Genomic DNA, 25,982 nt, shown 5'->3' with positions numbered 1-25,982 from the left:
ATAGACTGGTGTTTTTTCTGCAACACGACTGCTATCTCTACTGTTGGTGGTAGGTGTTAAAGTCTGTCTCCGTGCAGAGGCCATTTTATGTCCTTGTTCCTCGGGTTGGTGCTAATGATGTCTGCAAGGTGTGATTAAGTGAGCGTGACTGTGCGAGGCTGTTGTACCCCTATTGTCTATTGTCCCCATGCCTAAAAAAAGAAGTGGTGTTAGTGAGGAGGGCTTGGTTGTGCCTTAGTCAAATGTGGGCCTTTCAATTAACTTGATTTTCATTTGGCTTTTCAGTCATTGTATGATACTGTTGTGTGGATTATTGCATCATTTCAGAGTCTACTACATTGCCAAGGGCTGGGGAATACATATAGGTCAGGCCAAGCAAGGACAGTAAATCTCCTTCCCTAGAGACCGTTAGTGAACCTGATGTGTTTCTAGACTGATGGCTTGAATTGTTGAGATTAACTTTTTATCCCTGATGTTTTATTCATGAGTCAATTTTACATTCTACCAGCTGTAATGGTGCGATTTGACTGCTCATGTCCAGACGTTAATCCAGGCCTCTGTTAACAAAAATTGCCATGATGTCTCTGGTGTTATTTACCTTATAGCCTGGGGGTCCTGTTATGCAACTCCCCATGACAAAGCAAGCATCCTGGCTGAGATCTGCTGACTTGCTTGAGTAACTCCCGGCCTTGTTTGCCTCAATATCACACTGATAATGACCACACATGACAGAAGTGGTTGAGGCGGTTTCATTAACATTTAAAAGATGTTTGGACAAATACAGGAATAGGAAGGGTTTAGAAGGATATGGGCCAAGTGCAGGGAAATGGGGTTTACGTGGATGGACATTTTGATTGGCATAGACCAGTGGCCTGTCTCTGTGCTGTAGAACTCTGACTCTGTGACTTCATTAGTATTGTGACGTTTGACTGCACATAATGATTCCTCAATGCCATGTAAAGAAGTTAAAAACTAGGATTTAGCTGTGACTTTCACATGGTCTTTAGACTAATTTTGAAGTGTAACCCCTGTTATAACATTGGAAACACTTATTTGGACACAGTTAAAAATCACACCGACCCTGGTTATAGTCCAACAGGTTTATTCGGAAGCACTAGCTTTCAGTGCTTCCAAACAGCTGTTGGACTATAACCTGGTGTTGTGTGATTTTTAACTTTGTACACTCCAGTTCAACACCGGCATCTCCAGATCGTTTTTGGACACAGCATGCTCCCAATGCCATGATTGCAGTAATGGGCAGATAACTTGTTTTCAGTGATGGCAGATGAGAGGGAAATATTGGCCCCAGGACACCAGGAAGATATTGGCTGAGAGATCATCTACATCCACCCAGAAGGGGCAGAAGGGTCTTCAGTTTACAGCTCTGTCAGAAAGATGGCAGTGCAGCACTCCTCAGTACAGTCCTGAGAGTGTCAGCCCAGAATTTGTGCCCAACTCTCTAAAATGGGACTTGAGTACATTAACGCTCTGACCAGGGTGAGATTGCTCACACTGAAGGACAGTTGTCCCGTGCTTTAATAAACTTGTAATATAAGACGTTTGGTTTCTGTTTCAGAATACATTACTATGTTTTACTGTACATGGAGTTTTCAAAGAAGGTGCGTAAACTAAATCAATTTACTTTTAAGCTTTAAAAAGTAAACTTATTGTTTAAGTTCCTGGAAGCTAATCCTTCACAAATATTAATTTTGTCACAGTGGATAGTAAATCCAGGGAGTCTGTGAGGGCGTTCTCGAGAGTGTTCATTGCTGTACCTGCTGGGAATGCAGGGTAAGTTATTTTTTCATTTTCATACACAACTGTGTAGTTTGGGCTTGCACATGGTTCCTCAAGCCTGGAGTCAGGTTGGTTTAAAAGGGTAGGTGTAGTACCGATGTCTGTCTGGAGTATGCAGAAAGTATGCAGCATCTGGATTACTGGCGCTGGAAGAACACAGCAGTTCAGGCAGCATCTGAGGAGCAGTAAAATCGACGTTTCAGGCAAAAGCCCTTCATTAGGAATACTGAAACATCGATTTTACTGCTCCTCGGCTGCTGCCTGAACTGCTGTATTCTTCCAGCACCACTAATCCAGAATCTGGTTTCCAGCATCTGCAGTCATTGTTTTTACCTAGAAAGTATGCAGCAGTCTGGTTGGTAGGCTTGTGGGCGAGCAGACATGTGGGTGAATGCTTCTGGAGCCATCACTGATATTAGAAGCAAACTCTCTGGCCCCTCACCTGCTCCAGTTGCTCAGGTTATCATTTTCAATGCTTGTTTTTTTTCCTGATTTTTCAATATCGTTGCTTTTAGATGGGTAGCGATGCAGGTAGTTGCTTGCCTTGATGCTACTTTAGCTGTTTCCCTCCTCTGAACAGGCTCTGCATTGTGAATGACCAGCTGTTCATCAGGAATGCCACCACTGAGGAGATCCGCAAGGCCTTTGTGACGCCAGCACCCACACCGTCAAGCAGTCCGGTGCCCACCCTCACAGCACCCCAGCAGGAAATGCTGCAGGCCTTCTCCCAGCAGTCGGGCATGAACATAGAGTGGTCGCAAAAGTGAGTGTTACTGACTGCGACGGAGTCCAAAACTCTCCATTTGCTTTGCTTGACCCCTCTCTCTTTAGTCTCTCCGTATCCAAAGACACACTGGCATTGAAGGCAACTCAGTGGGCTGATTCTTGGGATGATCTATCAAAAATGGCTAAATGAGTTAGGGGTGATCTTACTGAAATGTACAAGATTCTGAGGGGGCTTGACAAGAGTCATAGAATCCCTCCAGTGTGGAAACAGGCCATTTGACCCAACAAATCCACACCGACCCTCTGAAGAGTATCCCATGCAGACCCATTCACCTACCTTATTGCGCTGATTTACCCCCTAATGACTAATCCACCTAACCTACACATCCCTGGACACTGGGCAATTTAGCATGGTTAATCCACCCTAACCTGTGAATCTTTGGATTGTGGGAGGAAACCCATGTAGATACAGTGGACAGAATGTGCAAACTCTACACAGACAGTCGCCCAAAGCTGGAATCCAACTCTGGTCCCTGACACTGTGAGGCAGCAGTGCTAACCGCTGAGTCAACATTGACAAAGTGTTTTCACTAGTGAGTGACATCTCAAACTAGTTGTGGGATAAGAGGACACTTGTTTAAAACTGAGACACAGGGGAGTTTCCTCTCCCAGAGGGTAGTAGATGTCTGGAATAGTTTTGTGGAGTCTACGTCATTGACTCCACAATTAGCACTCGGGAGTGGAGAGTCCATGACAGATGTTTTTGCTCATTGCTTTACATCTGAAGCCCTCCCATTGGATTCACAGATGTCCTGGGAGTCTTGCTGAAAGGTAATTGATGAGCAATGGCAGCACCTGTTTCTTTCATAGGAGTGTAGCACCTAGGAGCAGGGGTAGGCTGTTCAGCCTGCTCCATCACTTATTATGAGCACAACTGATTTGCCTCTCACCACTCTCGATTGCCTTGTCCATCAAAAATCTATCTTGATTCCACTTTGACTAAATTTCAAGACCCAGTCTTAACAGCCTTCTTGGAAGAGAATTCTACACTCTGAAAAGAGGTAGCAAAAAACTTCACTTTTAACTTAAAAGAGAGAGACTTCTTATTCTTAAACTGTATGCCCCAGTTTTAGTCTTTACCCAGAGGTGGAGCCCTCTCTGCAGATGCTGCCTGACTTCAGGATTTCCAGCATTTTCTGTTTTTGATTTGTTTGGGTAATATTTTACTTCTGTGCCTCATTTTTGCTACAGAGGCAGTTAGTTAAATTTGATCTCCACCTAACATCCTCTCTAAACCTGTTGTTTGCACATCCTGCTTCAGAGGCAGACGGGTAATCTCTCGGAGTACTGCTTTGCAGAGGTGTAAATTGTGCCATTTAGAACAAATTGCATTTTGAACCCCTCGTACACGTCACTGAACCAGCTGACTCAAGGACTGTAAATGATAGCTGTGTTATATTAGGTCTGCAGCTAGGGGCGGCTAGCGCAGTGATCACAAGTAATGTTCTTGCTTTGCCATGAATTGCCGCCTTCAAGCAGAAGGAAGGAGCGTTGCATTTCAAATTAGAAATTTTCGGCAGCCTCTGGGCTTCTGGTGCACTTACAGTTCCCTCCCACAGGCCCCCAGTGCTAATTGTCCCTAAGCTAGCATTTATCAGCAAATGAATTAAGAGTGCTGAATCTTCAGACCCATGAAATTCAAGTAAAACTAAAGGGTGAGTGGGTAAGTCTGGGATAACTGACACTGGGTGGCCTGAATTATATTGGAGTCTATATGTGTGTATCAGGAAAAGCCCATAAGTTCTTCAGGGTTGCCCCGAAATGTCTCAGCGAATGTGGCAGAAATGTCCACGTGTGCTTCAGACAAATATTTTGAATTGGAAAAGTGTAACTTTTCGGTCTTAATGGTACTGAATCAGAACAGAGCAGCCCTTGAACTCCGCAGCTCAACCTTGCCAGGACCAGCACAAGACTGATGAAGGGCTCTGACCCTGGCCCGATTCTCCTCCTCCTCAGATGCTGCCTGACCTGCTATGCTTTTCCAGCGTCCACACTCGACCCAGCACAGGACTGTGTCAGCCTTAGGAAGCGATAGAAAGAATGAGAGCAATTATAGACCACCTCAAAGTGAATGAGGTTTTGTTTATCTGGAGTGTGATCCATCAATTATAGATTACATTTTTAAACTGAGCCTGATGAGACTTGGTGTGCCTAATAATTAACAGGGTGTTAAATCAACCAAGATCTTCCACTTTGAAGTCTTTGAAGGATGAGTCCAGAATCGGCACCAGTGTGAATGGAAGCTGGCTCAGTGGTATCTCTGCAGCTGATAGGTATTGAGTATCATGTTTGCTGCTGTTTGTCTAAGCTTATCAATCTGTGCAGCCCTTGTATAACAAGGAACGGGAGCTATTTCAATATCTTCCCAGCTATATTGGACCTCAACCCCAATTTGCTGCGGTTAGTACGAACCATTGAATCCCCAACAGCCGTGTGCTTGCTTCAGGCTGAGGGCAGAATGTGTGTGTTAGGCTTTGGTTCAAAATGCTGAAGGTCAGAACATTGAACCGCTGCAGGGATTGGGGATGTCAGTCAAAGGGACCTAACTGCGGCAGGGTTGCTCAGTGGGTTAACACTGCTGCCTCACAGCGTCAGGGACCCAGGTTCGATTCCAGCCTCAGGAGACTGTCTATGTGGAGTTTGCACATTCTCCCCCATGTCTACGTTGGTTTTCTCCCACAGTCCAAAGATGTGTAGGTTAGGTGAATAATGTTCAGGAATGTATGAGTTTAGGTGTATTAGTCATGGGATGTATAGAGTAATAGGGTAGGGGAATGTGTCTGGGTGGGTTACTCTTCAGAGGGTTGGTGTGGACTTGTTGGGCCGAATGGCCTATTTTCCCGCTGTAGGGATTCTATGAAACTCTAACCCTAATGACTCAGGAGGGAAGTGGAAGTAGGAGCGAATACAGAAAAGCCAGGGCACAACAAAAGTGGCAAGAGGCCAAACAGTGAGAGAGATCCACTTGACCCAGTTGTAGCTTGATACGTGGAGTGAGGTAATAGAGATGGGTGGGAGGAATCAGACTGGGGTGCCATGGAAAGGGAAAACCATGAAGGGACTTGATTGACATCTGTGAACATATAGGATAGGGGAAGTGTAAAGAAGATGTCTCCATTCACAAAGGAAGCTAAACGAGGGGCCATAAAATTAAAACAACAGGAACAAATGAGAAATTACTTTATCCAGTGTATAGGGCATTGTGAATTTGCTGCTACAGAGACTGGCTGAGGCATTTCAGAGGGAAAGCAGTAGAGAAATGTGCTGATATGGAGGGAAAAGGCTTTTATAGAGCATTCATGCTGGCATGGACCAGTTGGGCCGAATGGTCTGTTTCCGTGCTGTACACAATTGCAGAGGATCCTATTACTCAAATGAATCCGCCAACTCCATACAAGATGACACAGGATTAAAACGCCACGCGTTTTGTCACAGATAGAACTGTGTCGTGGAGCAGCCTGCTAAAGTAAAGTCACAACAGTGTGTCCAGAGCAATTGTGAACCTGGTCAGAACTAAAGGTCTTTCAATCACAAAGGTTTGCTGTGGGGACAAAGTTCAAATTAAAGTTCATGTAGTTGAAGGCACAAATGTTGATTTGGTTAAAGGATTGCTTAGTTGGTGGAGAGCAGAGTTGCCTTCTCCATTTGGAAGAACGTGGCTAGCACAGGTTTGTACTAGGACTCCGATTATCAAAATGTTTGTTAATGACTTGAATGATAAGGAAAAGGGCCTTTTATACATGTTTGCTGGTGACATTGTAAATAAGAACAGAAATGCATTGGAATAAGTGAATGAGCAAAACTATGACATGTGGATTTTAGCCCAGGTCATGCATTTTGTATCAAAAAAAAAGATAGATCTGATTTTTCTTTTTTTGGAAAATAAGGATCATTGTCACACAACCATATTGGGTCTGAGAACTTAGTCCAGCCCAAACAAAGTTCTAAAAGGTCCATGAAATATGAGCCCTTACATTTGGAGGTCTATAGCATTATACAAAGCCCTGATCAGACCAAATATGGAGTACTTGGGCACCACATCTTGGAAACGATATACTCTATGTTGGAGGGAATGCACAACAGATTGACCAAGATGTTTCCTGGATGTTGGAGGGTTAAATTAGAGATTGTACAAACTAGGCTCACATTCTTTGTTATGGAAAAGGTTGAGAGTTATTTTGTGTGAAGCTTCTGGGCTTTAGAAAGGAAATTTCAGTTGTAGGGAAGGGGTGTGATGTAACCTTCAGATCAGAGTCAGGCAGAGGGTGGTGGAAAAAGTGGAGTGGAGCATGGATCAACAAAGGTAGAACGTGCACAGTTGCTGATGTTCACTGTGAGGTTGATATGTTTTTGTCAGCCAAGAGCATGAAGAGTCAAGGTAAGTGGAGTAATCACAAAATAGCTGTGATCTCCCTTCATGGCCTCTTCCTTTTCCTGCAACAACTGGCCGTTTTCCCCCTACATCTTGCCAGTACCTATGCCTTCACTCCTGCTTCCCCTGTCTTTTCCCTAACTGGACTCCAGAATCTTGTTTTTCTCTTGTCTTCCTGCAGATGTCTGCAAGACAACGAGTGGGACTTCAATCAAGCTGCCCAAATCTTCACACAGCTTAAGGTAAGTTGATTAAAATATTTTAGTACATGGATTAGGAGGCCAAAACGTCCTGAAAAGATTCTTGTGTCCAGTGGGATAATCCAGTTGAGCCATTTTGAAGGTAAAACGCAGGGTTTAATGCAGCTTCCCCTGAGCCTGTGCCTGATAAATTGCTCTCTGCTTACCTACTTAATAAGGATGAACATTTTCCTTCAAGTGAAATAAGTCCTTCCAATGTATTTTCTATGCATACTGTTGGACATCCATCTTCGTTGAAATGGTATTTTGGCCCTAAAGGCCTTTCTAGGTGACCTGCTTAATGATACGTTAAGACTCCACAACACTTCTCCGAGATTGGAATGCAGCCTGTGGAAAGGATAGTACTCTTTTGATTTCCCACATTCTCCAGCAAGCGACTCCATTGATAGGGAGGAGGCAGTTTGTAAATGGTGTGGAGCTGTGTACGATAATGCAGTGTAATCCACGAGTTACTGTGGATGTTGAAGAAGGCCTTGAAAATCCCCTCCAAAATGGGGGGTGGGAGGGGGCGCGGTGGGTATGCTGTGCCAAGTGCAAATATTGGATGGTCTCCCATCTTTGTCATTGGTTCCACATGACCATGTCTTGGATTTTTTGCAACGCAGCCCATACTGCCTGGTTTAGTCCCTTGCATGCAGTTTGGAAGTGCTGGCCAGGAAAACATCCGTTTGAGAATTGGGAAACTGAGGCTGGCTCCTAATGGGAGTAAAACCTGCCATGGCCAAAGGGGGTTGGATGGAAGTTGTTGATATGTATTTCCGTTATATGCAAAAACACAGCTTTTTGGGGTCCCATCATTTTTATGGTTGACTCATACCCTGCAATCTATGTTTATCAACTGGGTAGAGATTGGCTAACCTTCCCAGAACCAAAGAGGTGGCATAGGAAAAAAATTGATGAAAGTCTAAGTTGCTGCATGATTTTAATGTCTTTCTGAGCTGTGGTACAGTGAACAGAGTTGTCGGTGATTCATTACTTTTTTTTGTGGTTTTAACTCTGTCTTTTTGCAGGCTGAAGGAAAAATTCCTGAAATCGCGTTTGTGAAGCAGTTATGAAGAAAGCATGAGTTACACTACCCCTTCAGACCTGAGGCTTTTAAAGCCGTCAGAACCAGGTCTCTGGATGATTTTTTTTTTAAAAGAAGAGCTAAATGTTGGTATAAATGATATATGTTAAGTATAATGTGAATTTTTCTTGTCAATAAGACTCATGATTTTTAAAAAACTAATGCACTGCAGTTAGTGTTTCTAAGTCAGATTGTGTAAGTATTTTCCCGAGTCCTTGTAGCTTTGACTTACATGTATTGTCTGTGCCAGTGTTTTTCCAACAGATTTTGGGGGGGGGGGGTAGAAATGGGGATAGTTTTGTTGAGCTTCACAACAAATTTGGAGGTAGAAGTCTTCCTTACCTCCTGGGTGATAATCGGGCTTTCTAAGGGTTGGGGGTTGTACAAGACTCTGGGCTTGTCGGCTCCAGTAGTATGAGGTGAGTGGAGGTGATCAGGTGAACCTGTTGCCTGTTCTCAACTTGCCATCACACTACAGCGACCTTTCACCCCACTCCCAAGGCTCCTTTTGTCATTTTTTTTTAAAAGAGGGTAGGCGTTGTTAAACCAGATCACTTGGAGTGCTATGGAATCTCCGGTGAGTTTACACATTAGTGTGGGAGGCGGGTGGCACTTCACCACCACCACCACCACCTTAGACTGCCTGGACTCCCCTAAATTCGTTCGGCAGTCGCCTTTGAGACATCCAGCGACTCAAAGCAGCAAACCGACCACTTGGTTCCCTACAAAGCAAATGTTGTGTTTGCTTAACTTTTCTGAGCTTTAAATCCTGGCTGCTTATCTTCAGTTGTTCCACTCTGGCAAACTGGGCTCTTATCCCAGAATCCAGGGACCGCCCCCCCATCCGAACAGGAGCTCATCACCCCCATTGATCAGATTATCACAGCTTTCAACTCCGTTTCCCGTGCCCATTTTGGACGTCTTTTTTAAAAAAAAATTCTCCCTTTATTCACATCGTGAAAGCTTTTAAATGCAGTCTTGTCTTGACTAGTAGCCATCCCCATTCTAGTTCCAGCCTGGAGCTGGCTCATGTCTTCAGCGTTTAGCATTCAGCCACAATCCAGGGGGAAGGGGCTGGCATTGTGACCCCAGGCTGAAGAAGTCACCCCACCAGTAAAAGGGAATGTCAAAATGGTGAAATCTGGGTGCATGCTTTTTTTTAAAAAAAACAGGTCTGTGTTTTGCATCTCTACCATTAGGCCCCAACCACTTGGACCACCTCCCTTGCATTTCAAGCAGCCCCTCCCCGTTTCATTGATGTGAAGCCACTCTGAGGTGATAACCTAGCTGTGCACCTTTACGTAATGCTGTCTCTCCTTCATGCACTTTCATGTCCAAGTTGCTCCCCAGTTAGTGAAACAGGTTTTCAGGCCTAATATTAGGCCAGGTTGATAGTTGAGAGGTTTAGTATCCATCTGTTTGTGTGGGTCTGTACATCCAGCTTCTCAACTTGGCTCAGGTACCACAACTCGGCTCAGGTACCACAACTCTCTGTAGAGCCCCTTGATCGCCTGTCTCGTGTTGAATTCCTGCTCTTCCGAGAGCAGAGCCTGGGCGCTTCCTGCTCTGAAAAGGAGAGAAAGAGTTGGTAGCTTGCAGATAATCTCGGAGTTAGGGGCAAGTTATACAGGGGCAGGAGTATTTTCAGGTGGGCGGAGGGGTAGCTGTTCAGCTGGGGAAGGGTTGTTGGGTTTGGGGATGGTGGGGAGCTGTTAGGCTGGGGAAGGTGGGTGGGTGGGTTGGGTGGGGTTAGTTCGGCTGGGGGGGTTGGGTGGGGTTAGTTGTTCGGCTGAGGAAGGATTGTTGGGTTTGGGGATGGTGGGGTGCTGTTAGGCTGGGGAAGGTGGGTGGGTGGATTGGGTGGGGTTAGTTCGGCTGGGGAAGGTGGTTGGGTGGGGTTAGTTGTTCGGCTGGGGAAGGTGGTTGGGTGGGGTTAGTTGTTCAGCTGGGGAAGGGTTATTGGGTTTGGGGATGGTGGGGAGTTGTTTGGCTCGGGAAAGGGGATGGGTTGGGAGGGGTTAGTTGGTAGGCTAGAAAAAGGTGACTAAGGGGGCAATACGTGGCTAGGATTTCCGTGTTTGATCGCGATGTGGTGTGAGCATCGAGTGAAGTGATAACCAGGCTCGACAGCTTCAGTAGCCCTAGTGATTGGCCAGATTGCTCATACTCATTGTCCAGGGATTGGAGGCCTTTGTTCCAGGTCCTTTAGTACCTGGGTTGAGCACTGGGCCTATGTACAGTATACAGGGCCTCAGCATGAAAACTTTGATTCCAGTGACACTGAGCTTCACCCAGGCGTGGAGCAAGCCCAGGGTGATAGATCTTCAGCCTAATCAAGAGTGTAGCTGATGTTCTATTAGCTAGCAACACCAGGGAATATCTCTCGGGCATGTCACAGTAGCTCTTGCATATGTGTGTGTTGGGGCTGGGGGGTCGTTTGGGTTGCATCATGCAGCTCTCATTTCTAATGCTTGCTTGTGGAGTTGTGGAAATTTTTATGGGGCTGTGAAAGTGGATTCGTGAATGTGTGAGAGTGAGGGATTGAACGACAATCTCTGTTATTCAGAGCTATTGTGTTTTCTGATCCTCTATCATCTGTAACGGCCTTTTTGAGCCTGATAAAGAGATTGTGGTGTTGCAGGCTGCAGCACATGGAGTCTCTCCACGCTTCCCAGATGCCACTGAAAGGTCAGTGGTATAGTCTCTCCTTGAGTCTGTCCCGGGAATCTCTCATCACTTCATTTGGTTGAAGGTTTACCAACAGAACTTTGACCCTTATCCACCAAATGGTGCACTCTTGTTACTAAACTCTTTCTAAATCCAATTGCCCTTCTGAAAATCCCAGCACTGAATACCTTTCATATTCTGGTGTAAGAGGAAAATTGAATGTTTTTCTTGTTTGGGTGTTGTACCACATCTCTAGTGGGTTATTCATGGGAAAACCAAGAATGAAGGAGCTCTTTTTGTACTGGGGGCAGGCGTTGAATTGCCTGTGTGGGCACAGGGGTTGTTGGCACTCGCGTTGTCTCTGACCTGCTCGGATGCAGTCATGAGCCACCTCTCGCAAGCAGATGTGGAACCTCCCAGCTGCTGCTCGCTCAGTCCTCCATGCGACCGGCAGGATTTGGTTTTAACCCAGGCATTGAGCGACTAATTCGAGGAATGGGGAGCACAAGAGCCGTAAGGAGCCAGCCCGTTAGCTCAGCAATCGGACGCTAGATTTGTGCTCTCAGCCCAGATGATGTGCCTTGAGGATTTACAGTGCAGTTCGGTGTTTGTTGGCACAGCCCAGCTTCTGTTCCACAATGCCCTCCATGATCGCCGATGCTTTATATATTTATTTTAAACAATGTATACCAAAAACGTGAAAAGCTCATCCTCCCTCCATCTCTCTCTGTGCCTCAGCTCCCTCATTGGTTGACAACAGGTTCTTGCCATTTGTGAGCTATAAACTTGGGAAGGTTTGAGCCGTTGTGGAGAGAGGCGAGAATTTCAAATTGATTTGAAATTGATTTATGGATATTGTGCGCCTTCCCTCCTGTTGGCTAATGGTTATCCTATTTCATGGCAATTGGGGGGAAAAGTCCTTGTTGAAATTTGCCCTCCCACCCCTCAGTACATAGAGTCCCCCGATTGGAAGCCCATTACCCTTCCGCGCTCGTTGTGGTGAAGGCAGAGCGACTTTTTTAATTTTAAAAAACAATCCAATGTCCTGCAGTTCACACTATCCATTATCTGTCGGCCTAACCACGCGCTGCCTCTTCTCGCGGAATAGCCACCTGCCAGGCAAGAGGAACTGTCTGTGACACGTGCCTTCTGAGGGTTGCCATGGTGTGTTTCTTGGCGGGCTCTGTACTCGTTCCTGAAAAACTTCACAGATTGCAGTTCGTCACAGTTCCAGCCGAGCCGATGCCACGCAGTCATCCCTCAAGGCATCTTCTCTCAAACGCAGCATCCAGCGCTTGTAGTTGATTGATCCTCCTCTGGTGCCAAGAGGTAGAGGTGTCTGAACCTTGACCCTGCAGTGAAATCTCGCAAGCCACTTTGCAGTGGACTGACTGAAAATGCAGTCCTTACATGTAGAGGAAATAGTATGGAGGAGGGACTTTACATTGTTCAGGACTCATAGCCTGGGATCTTGCCTAACACAGCAGGAAATGGCATGGCATCCTCCAAAGAAATATTTTTTTTCTTTCACATCTAGTTTATCTGACTAAGTGAGCATTACACTGTTTATTATCTAAAGTTTGTGTCCTATGCCAGCCATCCATACTATGCTGTCACTTCACTGATTGCACACACCCCCCTCTCCCCCAACCCCACCCTTTGCATATGTTAGCTGGCCAGTCACTTGTGACCAAGTGCCGCTGCGTGCTCTCTGTCACATTTGGTTGGTGTCTGCGCCCCTGCCCCGTGCTGACTTTGCCACTTCATTTCAAAAATGCACTGGGCAGGGGACTGACCCAGAGCGGTGGAAGATGGCACTGCCTTGCCCTTGCCTGCCCCAGGAACGGGGGAAATTCCTGGGGCAGGTTTCTTCCCACTGCTTTGACCAGGGCGGTGTGCGCGACACTGATTTTCAGAGAGAAGTGAGTCAGGGAAGGCTTGGGGTGGTGGGGAGTTGGGGTGGAAATGTCGATTTTGATGGTCTGCTAGCCAACAGAACGGAATGCTTTACTGCCTGTTATTGTGTACGGTGTAGGTGACACACATTGGACTGTTGTGTGATTTGTTGTTTATCCTGGGTGGGGTTTTTTGGGAGGGGGGGTGGAGGTGGGGGGTGAACGGAAGGAGTGTTTTGGAATTTAATTCCTCACCTTGTACCTTTTTCGGTGGTTTTTTTTTTGGTCCTGCCCAGATCAGGCACCTTGCAGTTTGAATGATGGCATCAGGTTGCTGTCGATGTGCCTCACTGAGGCATGAACTGCTTGAAGCTGCTGGGGACTGACGCAGCCATTGGCTCACCAACTTCTGCTCCCCCTGAATAGCTCACAGTGCCAGACGCCATGGTCTCTACTTTGGATGTCTGACACCGTGAGCTGGCAATGGGAGAAAGCTGAATTGGTTTTGGCATGCTGGCACTCCCATACTTGGTGCAATGTTACCGTCCTTTGAGTTTGCAAGGTGAAATGTCCTAGAATACCAGTTAGTCGACTGCCAGAGTTCTCAATGATTTGAGAACCGGTTGATATGCAGAGGGAGAGAAAGTTGCTGACAGAGTCTTGTATGAAGGAAGGTTGCTGAGAATCTTACATTGCTTTGAGCTTTGCTGCATACCTAACCCTACTGCACCTGAAACCCACGGGGAGAAAAAAAAAGGTTTTTGAAAAAGTCCATTGAATTTTTTTTTGAGATTATTGGAAGGTGACAGCTAAAGGAAGTAAAGGCTGGAATTGCTTTGCTGCTGATACCCTGAAAATGCTCATCATCTCCCAGCAGCGGCAGGCAAAGCTGTAGCCTCCTACAAGTTACTCCTTAAACACAGTCTCATGACGTCGGTCAGTTTCCAGATTGCGCTGTTCAGAGTTGGATCCTGTGTTGGTGCCTCAAGGATGAAGATTGAGTTGCTTATCCAGAGCTGGGGGAGCTTCGTGGTTGGACCTTCCGTTACCCTCGCCCGCCCCCAGTCATGGACCTCCATTCGTTGACGTGCCTGAGTCGCGCTTGAAGCTACCCCTTCTCGATGAGGGAACTTCTTGAGAGTTGCATGGCTGCAGCCGACCAGAACGGCCTCCTGAGCACTCTGCCTGTCCTTGAGCGATGTCCTGCCCTGAGCTTCCTGCTGTTCACCTTCCATTGCCAGCATGCCAGCGTCCCACAGCCTGTGTCTGAACCTTGACCCTGCAGTGAAATCTGACAAGCCACTTTACAGTGGTTGACTGAAAATGCAGTCCTTAATGTAACAGTCCAGTGTGGGTCCCTCTCCTTTTTGTCAATTTCGCGACTTTGTTTATGTTAGAGCATCTTGCAGTGATATACATACAGTCAATATACTATTCTAAGAGTCTGCTTTTACAGTGTGGTCCAATTTGCTGTAAATTTTCATTTTACTACATTGTAATATTCTCATTTATTTGAAAAACAAGGATTACTCATCAGCTTGTAAATAAAGTTTTTTTTTCGGAAATGGACGAATGGTGCATTTATTTGTCCAGCAGATGTGTTTCGGGTGTCCGAGGAGGATAATATCACAGGAACATGCAAGCAGAAAAATGCTATTAATACCCCTGGCAGTACAGAACCCTGGAACAGGCTGATCTGCTGGGCACAATTGACAACAAATGAACTGCTCACTGAGGGGGTGATCATAGCAGATTGCTATCAGACTGCTGACCGTGTGAGAGAGTTAATACAGCACACTGCTATCAGACTGCTGTCTGTGTGTGAGGGTTAATACATCACACTGCTATAAGACTGCTGTCTGTGTGTGAGGGTTAAAACAGCACACTGCTATCAGACTGCTGTCTGTGTGTGATGGTTGATGTAGCACACTTGTATCGCTGTTGACTGGGTGTGATGGTTAATACAGCGCACTGCTATCAGACTGCTGTCTGTGTGTGAGGGTTAATACATCACACTGCTATCAGACTGCTGACTGTGTGTGATGGTTGATGTAGCACACTTGTATCGCTGTTGACTGGGTGTGATGGTTAATACAGCGCACTGCTATCAGACTGCTGTCTGTGTGTGAGGGTTAATACATCACACTGCTATCAGACTGCTGACTGTGTGTGATGGTTGATGTAGCACACTTGTATCGCTGTTGACTGGGTGTGATGGTTAATACAGCGCACTGCTATCAGACTGCTGTCTGTGAGGGTTAATACAGCACACTGCTATCAGACTGCTGTCTGTGTGTGAGGGTTCAGACAGCACACTGCTATCAGACTGCTGTCTGTGTGTGAGGGTTCAGACAGCACACTGCTATAAGACTGCTGTCTGTGTGTGAGGGTTAAAACAGCATACTGCTATCAGATTGCTGACTTTGTGTGAGGGTTAATGCAGCACACTGTTCTCAGATTGCGGACTGTGTGTGAGGGTTAAAACATCACACTGCTATCAGACTGCTGTCTGTGTGTGAGGGTTAATATAGCACACTGCTCTCAGACTGCTGCCTGTGAGGGTTAATAGAGCACACTGCTCTCAGACTGCTGCCTGTGTGTGAGGGTTAACTATCACTGCTGACTGTGTGTGAGGGTTAACACAGCACAGGGCTATCAGACTGCTGACTGTTAGAGTGTTAACGCTATCAGGTGAAAGGGAGGACTGCAAATGCTGGATATTACAATGCTACTGTAAAATCCCAGCAGGTCAGGTAGCATCCAAAGAGCGGGCACATAAATGTTTCGGTCTAAATCCCTTTGTTGGGAGTCAGAATTCTTGTTGAAGGGGTTTTCCCAAAACATCACTTTCCTTGCTCCTCTGGTGGTGCCTGACATGCTGGACCTATCCAGCACCACACTAAGCTTAACTGTTAATTCTATCAGAATGCTGACCATGTGTGACGGTTAACAGAGTGACCTGCCATCGACTGCTGACTGTGTGTGAGAGACAATAAAGGGCCTTGCAATCAGCACGCTGACAGTGTGTATTGGTTTCTACAGTGGACTGTTACCAGACTGCTGACTGTGTAAGGGTTAATAATACATCACTTTGCTATCAGACTGCTGTCTGTGTGTGAGGGTTAATACAGCACACTGCTCTCAGACTGCTGTCTGTGTGTGAGGGTTAATACAGCACACACAGACAGCAGTCTGATCGCAGTGTGCTGAATTAACCCTCACACACACTCAGCGGTCTAATAGCAGTGTGCTGTATTAACCCTCACACACTGATAGCAGTCTGATCGCAGTGTGCTGTATTAACCCTCACACACAGACAGCAGTCTGATAGCTGTGTGCTGCATTAACCCTCACAGGCAGCAGTCTGAGAGCAGTGTGCTGTATTAACTCTCACAGACAGCAGTCTGATAGCACTGCTGTATTAACCCTCACACACAGACAGCAGTCTGATAGCAATGGGCTGTATTAAACATCACACACAGACAGCAGTCTGATAGCAGTGTGCTGTATTAACCCTCACATACAGTCAGCAGTCTGATATCAGTGTGCTGTATTAACCCTCACACAGAGCAGTCTGGTCACAGTCCAGTGTAGGAACCAACACATACTGTCAGCATTCTGATTGCAAGGCTCTGTATTATCTCTCACACACAGTCAGCAGCCGGATGGCAGGACACTCTGTTAACCGTTAACTGACTGTGTGTGAGAGACAATAAAGGGCCTTGCAATCAGAACGCTGACAGTGTGTGTTGGTTTCTACTGTGGACTGTTACCAGACTGCTGACTGTGTGTGAGGGTTAATAAAGCACACTGCTATTAGACTGCTGTCTGTGTGTGAGGGTTAATAAAGCACACTGCTATTAGACTGCTGTCTGTGTGTGAGGGTTAATACAGCACACTGCTATTGGACCGCTGAGTGTGTGTGAGGGTTAATTCAGCACACTGCTATCAGACTGCTATCAGTGTGTGAGGGTTAATACAGCACACTGCGATCAGACTGCTATCAGTGTGTGAGGATTAACACAGCACACTGCTATCAGACTGGTGGCCATGTGTAACGGTTAACAGAGTGTCCTGCCATCCGACTGCTGACTGTGTATGAGAGATAATACAGGGCCTTGCAATCAGAATGCTGACAGTATGTGTTGGTTCCTACACTGGACTGTGACCAGACTGCTCTGTGTGAGGGTTAATACAGCACACTGCTATCAGACTGCAGAATGTGTGTGAGGGTTAATACAGCACACTGCGATCAGACTGCTGTCTGTGTGTGAGTTAATGCAGCACACTGCTCTCAGACTGCTGCCTGTGAGGGTTAACGCAGCACACTGCTATCAGACTGCTGTCTGTGTGTGAGGGTTCAGACAGCACACTGCTATCAGACTGCTGTCTATGTGAGGGTTTACACAGCGCACTGTTATCAGACTGCTGTGTGTGAGGGTTAACACAGCACAGGGCTATCAGACTGCTGACTGTTAGAGTGTTAACGCTATCAGGTGAAAGTGAGGACTGCAAATGCTGGATATTACAATGCTACTGTAAAATCCCAGCAGGTCAGGTAGCATCCAAAGAGCAGGCACATAAATGTTTCGGGCGAAATCCCTTTGTTGGGAGTCAGAATTCTTGTTGAAGGGGTTTTCCCAAAACATCACTTTCCTTGCTCCTCTGGTGGTGCCTGACATGCTGGACCTATCCAGCACCACACTAAGCTTAACTGTTAATTCTATCAGAATGCTGACCATGTGTGACGGTTAACAGAGTGACCTGCCATCGACTGCTGACTGTGTGTGAGAGACAATAAAGGGCCTTGCAATCAGCACGCTGACAGTGTGTATTGGTTTCTACAGTGGACTGTTACCAGACTGCTGACTGTGTAAGGGTTAATAATACATCACTTTGCTATCAGACTGCTGTCTGTGTGTGAGGGTAAATAGAGCACACTGCTATCAGACTGCTGTCTGTGTGTGAGGGTAAATAGAGCACACTGCTATCAGTCTGCTGTCTGTGTGTGAGGGTAAATACAGCACACTGCTATCAGACTGTTGTCTGTGAGGGTAAATACAGCACACTGCTATCAGACTGCTGTCTGTGAGGTTTAATACAGCACACTGCCATCAGACTGCTGTCTGTGTGTGAGGTTTAATACAGCACACTGCTATCAGTCTGCTGTCTGTGTGTGAGGGTTAAAGCAGCACAGTGCTGTCAGATTGCTGTCTGTGTGTGAGGGTTAATACCGCACACTTGAAAATGTGTTGCTGGTTAAAGCACAGCAGGTTAGGCAGCATCCAAGGAATAGGAAATTCCTTGGATGCTGCCAAGGTAGGGAGGAGGGACTTGGGGGAGGGGCGATGGAGATGTGATAGGTGGAAGGAGGTCAAGGTGAGGGTGATAGGCCGGAGTGGGGTGGGGGCGGAGAGGTCAGGAAGAAGATTGCAGGTTAGGAGGGCGGTGCTGTGTTCAAGGGAATCGACTGAGACAAGGTGGGGGGAGGGAAATGAGGAAACTGGAGAAATCTGAATTCATCCTTTGTGGTTGGAGGGTTCCCAGGCGGAAGATGAGGAGATCTTCCTCCAATCGTTGCGTTATTATGTTCTGCCGGTGGAGGAGTCCAAGGACCTGCGTGTCCTCGGTGGAGTGGGAGGGGGAGTTAAAGTGTTGAGCCACGGGGTGGTTGGGTTGGTTGGTCTGGGCGTCCCTGAGGTGTTCTCTGAAGCGTTCCGCAAGTAGGCGGCCTGTCTCCCCAATGTAGAGGAGGCCACATCGGGTGCAGCGGATGCAATAGATGATGTGTGTGGAGATACAGGTGAACTTGTGGTGAATATGGAAGGATCCCTTGGGGCCTTGGAGGGAAGTGAGGGAGGAGGTGTGGGCGCAAGTTTTACATTTCCTGCGGTTGCAGGGGAAGGTGCTGGGAGTGGAGGTTGGGTTGGTGGGGGGTGTGGACCTGACGAGGGAGTCACGAAGGGAGTGGTCTTTGCGGAACGCTGATAGGGTAGGGGAGGGAAATATATCCCTGGTGGTGGGGTCCGTTTGGAGGTGGCGGAAATGACGGCGGATGATACGCTGTATATGGAGGTTGGTGGGGTGGTAGGTGAGAATCAGTGGGGTTCTGTCTTGGTAGCGGTTGGAGGAGCGGGGCTCAAGGGCGGAGGAGCGGGAAGTGGAGGAGATGCGGTGGAGGGCATCGTCGATCACGTTTGGGGGGAATCTGCGGTCCTCGAAGAAGGAGGCCATCTGGGCTGTACGGTGTTGGAACTGGTCCTCCTGGGAGCAGATGCGGCGGAGACGAAGGAATTGGGAATATGGGATGGAGTTTTTAACAAGGGGCAGGGTGGGAGGAGGTGTAGTCCCGATAGCTGTGGGAGTCAGTCGGTTTATAGTAGATATCTGTGTTGAGTCGGTTGCCCGAGATAGAAATGGCAAGGTCTAGGAAGGGGAGGGAGGAGTCTGAGACAGTCCAGGTGAATTTGAGGTCGGGATGGAAGGTGTTAGTAAAGTTGATGAACTGTTCAACCTCCTCGTGGGAGCATGAGGCAGCGCCGATACAGTCATCGATGTAGCGGAGGAAAAGGTGGGGGTGGTGCCAGTGTAGTTGCGGAAGATGGACTGATCCACATATCCTACGAAGAGACAGGCATAGCTGGGGCCCATGCGGGTGCCCATGGCAACTCCTTTAGTTTGGAGGAAGTGGGAGGATTGAAAAGAGAAGTTATTCAGGGTGAGAACCAGTTCAGTCAGTCGAAGGAGGGTGTCAGTGGAAGGGTACTGGTTGGTGCGGCGGGAAAGGAAGAAGCGGAGGGCTTTGAGTCCTTCGTGATGGGGGATGGAGGTGTACAGGGACTGGATGTCCATAGTGAAAATAAGGCGTTGGGGACTGGGGAAGCGAAAATCCTGGAGGAGGTGGAGGGCGTGGGTGGTGTCCCGCACGTAGGTGTGGAGTTCTTGGACTAAAGGGGACAGAACCGTGTCGAGGTATTGGGAGATGAGTTCGGTGGGGCAGGAGCAGGCTGAGACAATGGGTCGGCCGGGGCAGGCAGGTTTGTGGATTTTGGGCAGGAGGTAGAAACGGGCGGTGCGGGGTTGTGGGATTATGAGGTTGGAGGCGGTGGATGGGAGATCCCCTGAGGTGAAGAGGTTATGGATGGTCTGGGAGATGATGGTTTGGTGGTGGGAGGTGGGGTCGAGGTCGAGGGGGCGATAAGAGGAGGCGTCCGCGAGCTGGCGTTTGGCCTCAGCGGTATAAAGGTCGGTGCGCCAAACTACTACCGCGCCTCCCTTGTCTGCGGGTTTGATGGTGAGGTTGGGATTGGAGCGGAGGGAGTGGAGGGCTGCACGTTCTGAGGGTGAGAGGCTGGAGTGGGTAAGAGGGGTGGACAGGTTGAGTCGGTTAATGTCGCGGCGGCAGTTGGCTATAAATAGATCGAGGGCGGGTAAGAGGCCAGCACGGGGCGTCCAGGTGGATGGGGTGTGTTGGAGGCGGGAGAAGGGGTCGTCAGAGGGTGGGCGGGGGTCTTGGTTGTGAAAGAGGGCACGGAGGCGAAGGCGGCGGAAGAATTGTTCAATATCTCGCCGCACTGCTATCAGACTACTGACTGTGTGTGAGGGTTAATACAGCACACTGCTATCAGACTGCTGACTGTGTGTGAGGGTTAACACAGCACAGGGCTATCAGACTGCTGTCTGTTAGAGTGTTAACGCTATCAGGTGAAAGTGAGGACTGCAAATGCTGGATATTACAATGCTACTGTAAAATCCCAGCAGGTCAGGTAGCATCCAAAGAGCAGGCACATAAATGTTTCGGGCTAAATCCCTTTGTTGGGAGTCAGAATTCTTGAAGGGGTTTTGCCCAAAACATCACTTTCCTTGCTCCTCTGGTGGTGCCTGACATGCTGGACCTATCCAGCACCACACTAAGCTTAACTGTTAATTCTATCACACTGTTGACCATGTGTGACGGTTAACAGAGTGACCTGCCATCGACTGCTGACTGTGTGAGCGACAGTAAAGGGCCTGCAATCAGAATGTTGACAGTGTGTATTGGTTTCTACAGTGGACTGCTATCAGACTGCTGTCTGTGTGTGATGGTTAACACAGCACACTGCTATCAGACTGCTGACAGTGTGTGAGGGTTCAGACAGCACACTGCTATCAGACTGCTGTCTGTGTGTGAGGGTTCAGACAGCACACTGCTATCAGATTGCTGACTTTGTGTGAGGGTTAATGCAGCACACCGCTCTCAGATTGCGGACTATGTGTGAGGGTTAAAACAGCACACTGCTATCAGACTGCTGACTGTGTGTGAGGGTTAACACAGCACAGGGCTATCAAACTGCTGTCTGTGTGTGAAGGTTAATACATCACACTGCTATCAGACTGCTGTCTGTGTGATGGTTGATGTAGCACACTTGTATCGCTGTTGACTGGGTGTGATGGGTTAATACAGCGCTCTGCTATCAGACTGCTGTCTGTGTGTGAGGGTTAATACAGCACACTGCTATCAGACTGCTGACTTTGTGTGAGGGTTAATATAGCACACTGCTCTCAGACTGCTGCCTGTGAGGGTTAATATAGCACACTGCTATCAGACTGCTGTCTGTGAGTGAGGGTTAATATAGCACACTGCTCTCAGACTGCTGCCTGTGAGGGTTAATAGAGCACACTGCTATCACTGCTGACTGTGTGTGAGGGTTAACACAGCACAGGGCTATCAGACTGCTGACTGTTAGAGTGTTAACGCTATCAGGTGAAAGGGAGGACTGCAAATGCTGGATATTACAATGCTACTGTAAAATCCCAGCAGGTCAGGTAGCATCCAAAGAGCAGGCACATAAATGTTTCGGGCTAAATCCCTTTGTTGGGAGTCAGAATTCTTGTTGAAGGGGTTTTCCCAAAACATCACTTTCCTTGCTCCTCTGGTGGTGCCTGACATGCTGGACCTATCCAGCACCACACTAAGCTTAACTGTTAATTCTATCAGAATGCTGACCATGTGTGACGGTTAACAGTGTCCTGCCATCGACTGCTGACTGTGTGTGAGAGACAATAAAGGGCCTTGCAATCAGCACGCTGACAGTGTGTATTGGTTTCTACAGTGGACTGTTACCAGACTGCTGACTGTGTAAGGGTTAATAATACATCACTTTGCTATCAGACTGCTGTCTGTGTGTGAGGGTAAATAGAGCACACTGCTATCAGACTGCTGTCTGTGTGTGAGGGTAAATAGAACACACTGCTATCAGACTGCTGTCTGTGTGTGAGGGTAAATAGAGCAACTGCTATCAGACTGCTGACTGTGTGTGAGGGTAAATAGAGCAACTGCTATCAGACTGCTGTCTGTGTGTGAGGGTAAATAGAGCACACTGCTATCAGACTGCTGTCTGTGTGTGAGGGTAAATAGAGCAACTGCTATCAGACTGCTGTCTGTGTGTGAGGGTAAATAGAGCAACTGCTATCAGACTGCTGTCTCTGTGTGAGGGTTAATACAGCACACTGCTCTCAGACTGCTGACTGTGTGTGATGGTTAATACAGCACACTGCTACCAGTCTGCTGTCTGTGTGTGAGGGTTAAAGCAGCACAGTGCTGTCAGACTGCTGACTGTGTGTGAGGGTGAACACAGCACACTGCTATCAGACTGCTGTCTGTACGTGTGGGTTAATACAGCACACTGCTATCAGACTGCTGTCTGTGTGTGAGGGTTAATACAGCACACTACTATCAGACTGCTGTTTGTGTGTGAGGGTTAATACAGCACACTGCTATCAGACTTCTGTCTGTGTGTGAGGGTTAATACAGCACACTACTATCAGACTGCTGTCTGTGTGTGAGGGTTAATACAGCACACTGCTATCAGACTGCTGTCTGTGTGTGAGGGTTAATACAGCACACTGCTATCAGACTGCTGACTGTGTGTGAGGGTTAATACAGTACACTGCTATCAGACTGCTGTCTGTGTGTGAGGGTTAATACAGCACACTGCTATCAGACTGCTGTCTGTGTGTGAGGGTTAATACAGCACACTACTATCAGACTGCTGTTTGTGTGTGAGGGTTAATACAGCACACTGCTATCAGACTTCTGTCTGTGTGTGAGGGTTAATACAGCACACTGCTATCAGACTGCTGACTGTCTGTGAGGGTTAATACAGCACACTGCTATCAGACTTCTGACTGTGTGTGAGGGTTAATACAGTACACTGCTATCAGACTGTTGACTATGTGTGAGGGTTAATACAGCACCCTGCTATCAGACTGCTGACTGTGTGTGAGGGTTAATACAGTACACTGCTATCAGACTTCTGTCTGTGTGTGAGGGTTAATACAGCACACTGCTATCAGACTGTTGACTATGTGTGAGGGTTAATACAGCACCCTGCTATCAGACTGCTGACTGTGTGTGAGGGTTAATGCAGCACACTGCTATCAGACTGCTGTCTGTGTGTCAAGGTTAATACAGCACACTGCTATCAGACTGCTGACTGTCTGTGAGGGTTAATACAGCGCACTGCTATCAGACTTCTGACTGTGTGTGAGGGTGAATTCAGTTCACTGCTATCAGACTGCTGTCTGTGTGTGATGGTTAATACAGCACACTGCTATCAGACTGCTGACTGTGTGTGAGGGTAAATACAGCACACTGCTCTAAGACTGCTGTCTGTGTGTGACGGTTAAAACAGCATGATGCTATCAGACTGCTGTCTGTGTGTGAGGGTTAATACAGTACACTGCTATCAGACTGCGGACTGTGTGTGAGGGTAAATACAGCCCACTACTATCAGACTGCTGTCTGTGTGTGAGGGTTAATACAGCACACTGCTATCAGACTTCTGTCTGTGTGTGAGGCTTAAAACAGCACACTGCTATCAGACTGCTGACTATGTGTGTGAGGGTTAATACAGCACACTGCTCTCAGACTGCTCTCTGTGTGTGAGGGTTAATACAGTACACTGCTATCAGACTTCTGACTGTGTGTGAAGGTGAATTCAGCTCACTGCTATCAGACTGCTGTCTGTTCGTGATGGTTAATACAGCACACTGCTATCAGACTGCTGACTGTGTGTGAGGGTTAATTCAGCACACTGCTATCAGACTGCTGTCTGTCTATGAGGGTTAATACAGCACACTGCTATCAGACTTCTGACTGTGTGTGAAGGTGAATTCAGCTCACTGCTATCAGACTGCTGTCTGTTCGTGATGGTTAATTCAGCACACTGCTATCAGACTGCTGTCTGTCTATGAGGGTTAATTCAGCACACTGCTATCAGACTGCTGTCTGTCTATGAGGGTTAATTCAGCACACTGCCATCAGACAGCTGACTGTCTATGAGGGATAACAAAGCACACTGCTATCAGACTGCTGTCTGTGTGTCAGGGTTAATACAGCACGCTGCTATCAGACTACTGTCTGTGTGTGAGGGTTAATACAGCACACTGCTGTCAGACTGCTGTCTGTGTGTGAGGGTTAATAGAATATACTGCTATCAGACTGCTGTCTGTGTGTCAGGGTTAATACAGCACGCTGCTATCATTCTGCTAACTGTGTGTGAGGGTTAATACAACACACTGCTATTAGACTGCTGTCTGTGTTTGTGGGTTAATACAGCACACTGCTGTCAGACTGCTGTTTGTGTGTGAGGGTTAAATCAGCACACTGCTACCAGACTGCTGTCTGTGTGTGAGGGTTAATACAGCACACTGCTATCAGACTGCTGTCTGTCTATGAGGGTTAATACAGCACACTGCTCTCAGACTGCTGTCTGTCTATGAGGGTTAATTCAGCACACTGCTATCAGACTGCTGTCTGTGTGTGAGTGTTAATACAGCACACTGCTATCAGACTGCTGACTGTGTGTGAGGGTTAATACAGCACGCTGCTATCAGACTGCTGAGTGTGTGTGAGGGTTAATACAGCACATTTCTATCAGGCTGCTGACTGTGTGTGAGGGTTAATACAGCACACTGCTATCAGACTGCTGACTGTGTGTGAGGGTTATTACAGCACACTGCTATCAGACTGCTGAGTGTGTGTGAGTGTTAATACAGCACACTGCTATCAGACTGCTGACTATGTGTGAGGGTTAATACAGCACACTGCTATCAGACTGCTGAGTGTGTGTGAGTGTTAATACAGCACACTGCTATCAGACTGCTGACTGTGTGTGAGTGTTAATACAGCACACTGCTATCAGACCATTGACTGTGTGTGAGGGTTAATACAGCACCCTGCTATCAGACAGCTGACTGTCTATGAGGGATAACAAAGCACACTGATATCAGACTGCTGTCTGTGTGTCAGGGTTAATACAGCACACTGCTATCGGACTGCTGTCTGTGTGTGAGGGTTAATACAGCACACTGAGGTCAGACTGCTGACTATGTGTGAGGGTTAATACAGCACACTGCTATCACTGCTGACTATGTGTGAGGGTTAATACAGCGCACTGCTATCAGACTGCTGTCTGTGTGTGACAGTTAATAGAATATACTGCTATCAGACTGCTGACTGTGTGTGAGGGCTAATACAGCACACTGCTCTCAGACTGCTGTCTGTGTGTGACGGTTAAAACACCATGATGCTATCAGACTGCTGTCTGTGTGTGATGTTTAATACAGCCGACTACTATCAGACTGCTGTCTGTGTGTGAGGTTAATACAGTACACTGCTATCAGACTGCTGTCTGTGTGTGAGGGTTAATACAGCACACTGCTCTCAGACTGCTGTCTGTGTGTCAGGGTTAATACAGCACACTGCTCTCAGACTGCTGCCTGTGTGTGAGGGTTAATACAGCACACTGCTATCAGACTTCTGTCTGTGTGTGAGGGTTATACAGCACACTGCTATCAGACTTCTGTCTGTGTGTCAGGGTTAATACAGCACACTACTATCAGACTGCTGTCTGTGTGTGAGGGTTAATACAGCACACTGCTATCAGACTGCTGTCTGTGTGTGAGGGTTAATACAGCACACTGCTATCAGACTGCTGACTGTGTGTGATGTTTAATACAGCACACTGCTATCAGACTTCTGTCTGTGTGTGAGGGTTGATACAGCACACTGCTCTAAGACTGCTGTCTGTGTGTGAGGGTTAATACAGCACACTGCTATCAGACTTCTGACTGTGTGTGAGGGTGAATTCAGCTCA

The 25,982-nt window shown here is 47.4% G+C and overlaps 1 protein-coding gene across 2 annotated transcripts in view; it reads left to right on the top strand.

Moving 5' to 3' along the window:
* The window catches only part of LOC132836244 (nuclear RNA export factor 1-like), a 71,380-nt gene extending 61,427 nt beyond the window's left edge, over positions 1-9,953 (top strand). For both annotated transcript variants that reach the window (XM_060855597.1, XM_060855596.1), the window contains 5 exons: positions 1,577-1,619; positions 1,719-1,791; positions 2,378-2,560; positions 7,137-7,197; positions 8,226-9,953. In XM_060855597.1, the coding sequence (XP_060711580.1) occupies positions 1,577-1,619; positions 1,719-1,791; positions 2,378-2,560; positions 7,137-7,197; positions 8,226-8,270 (405 nt within the window). In that variant the 3' untranslated portion in view covers positions 8,271-9,953. The remainder of the gene's footprint in view (positions 1-1,576; positions 1,620-1,718; positions 1,792-2,377; positions 2,561-7,136; positions 7,198-8,225) is intronic.
* Positions 9,954-25,982: the final 16,029 nt, after the last annotated feature.

Source organism: Hemiscyllium ocellatum, chromosome 46, assembly GCF_020745735.1.
Source record: "Hemiscyllium ocellatum isolate sHemOce1 chromosome 46, sHemOce1.pat.X.cur, whole genome shotgun sequence".
In the NCBI taxonomy this organism is placed as follows: domain Eukaryota; kingdom Metazoa; phylum Chordata; class Chondrichthyes; order Orectolobiformes; family Hemiscylliidae; genus Hemiscyllium; species Hemiscyllium ocellatum.
The sequence above is the reverse complement of the archived record's forward strand: the minus strand, read 5'-3'. Positions and strand labels throughout refer to the sequence as shown.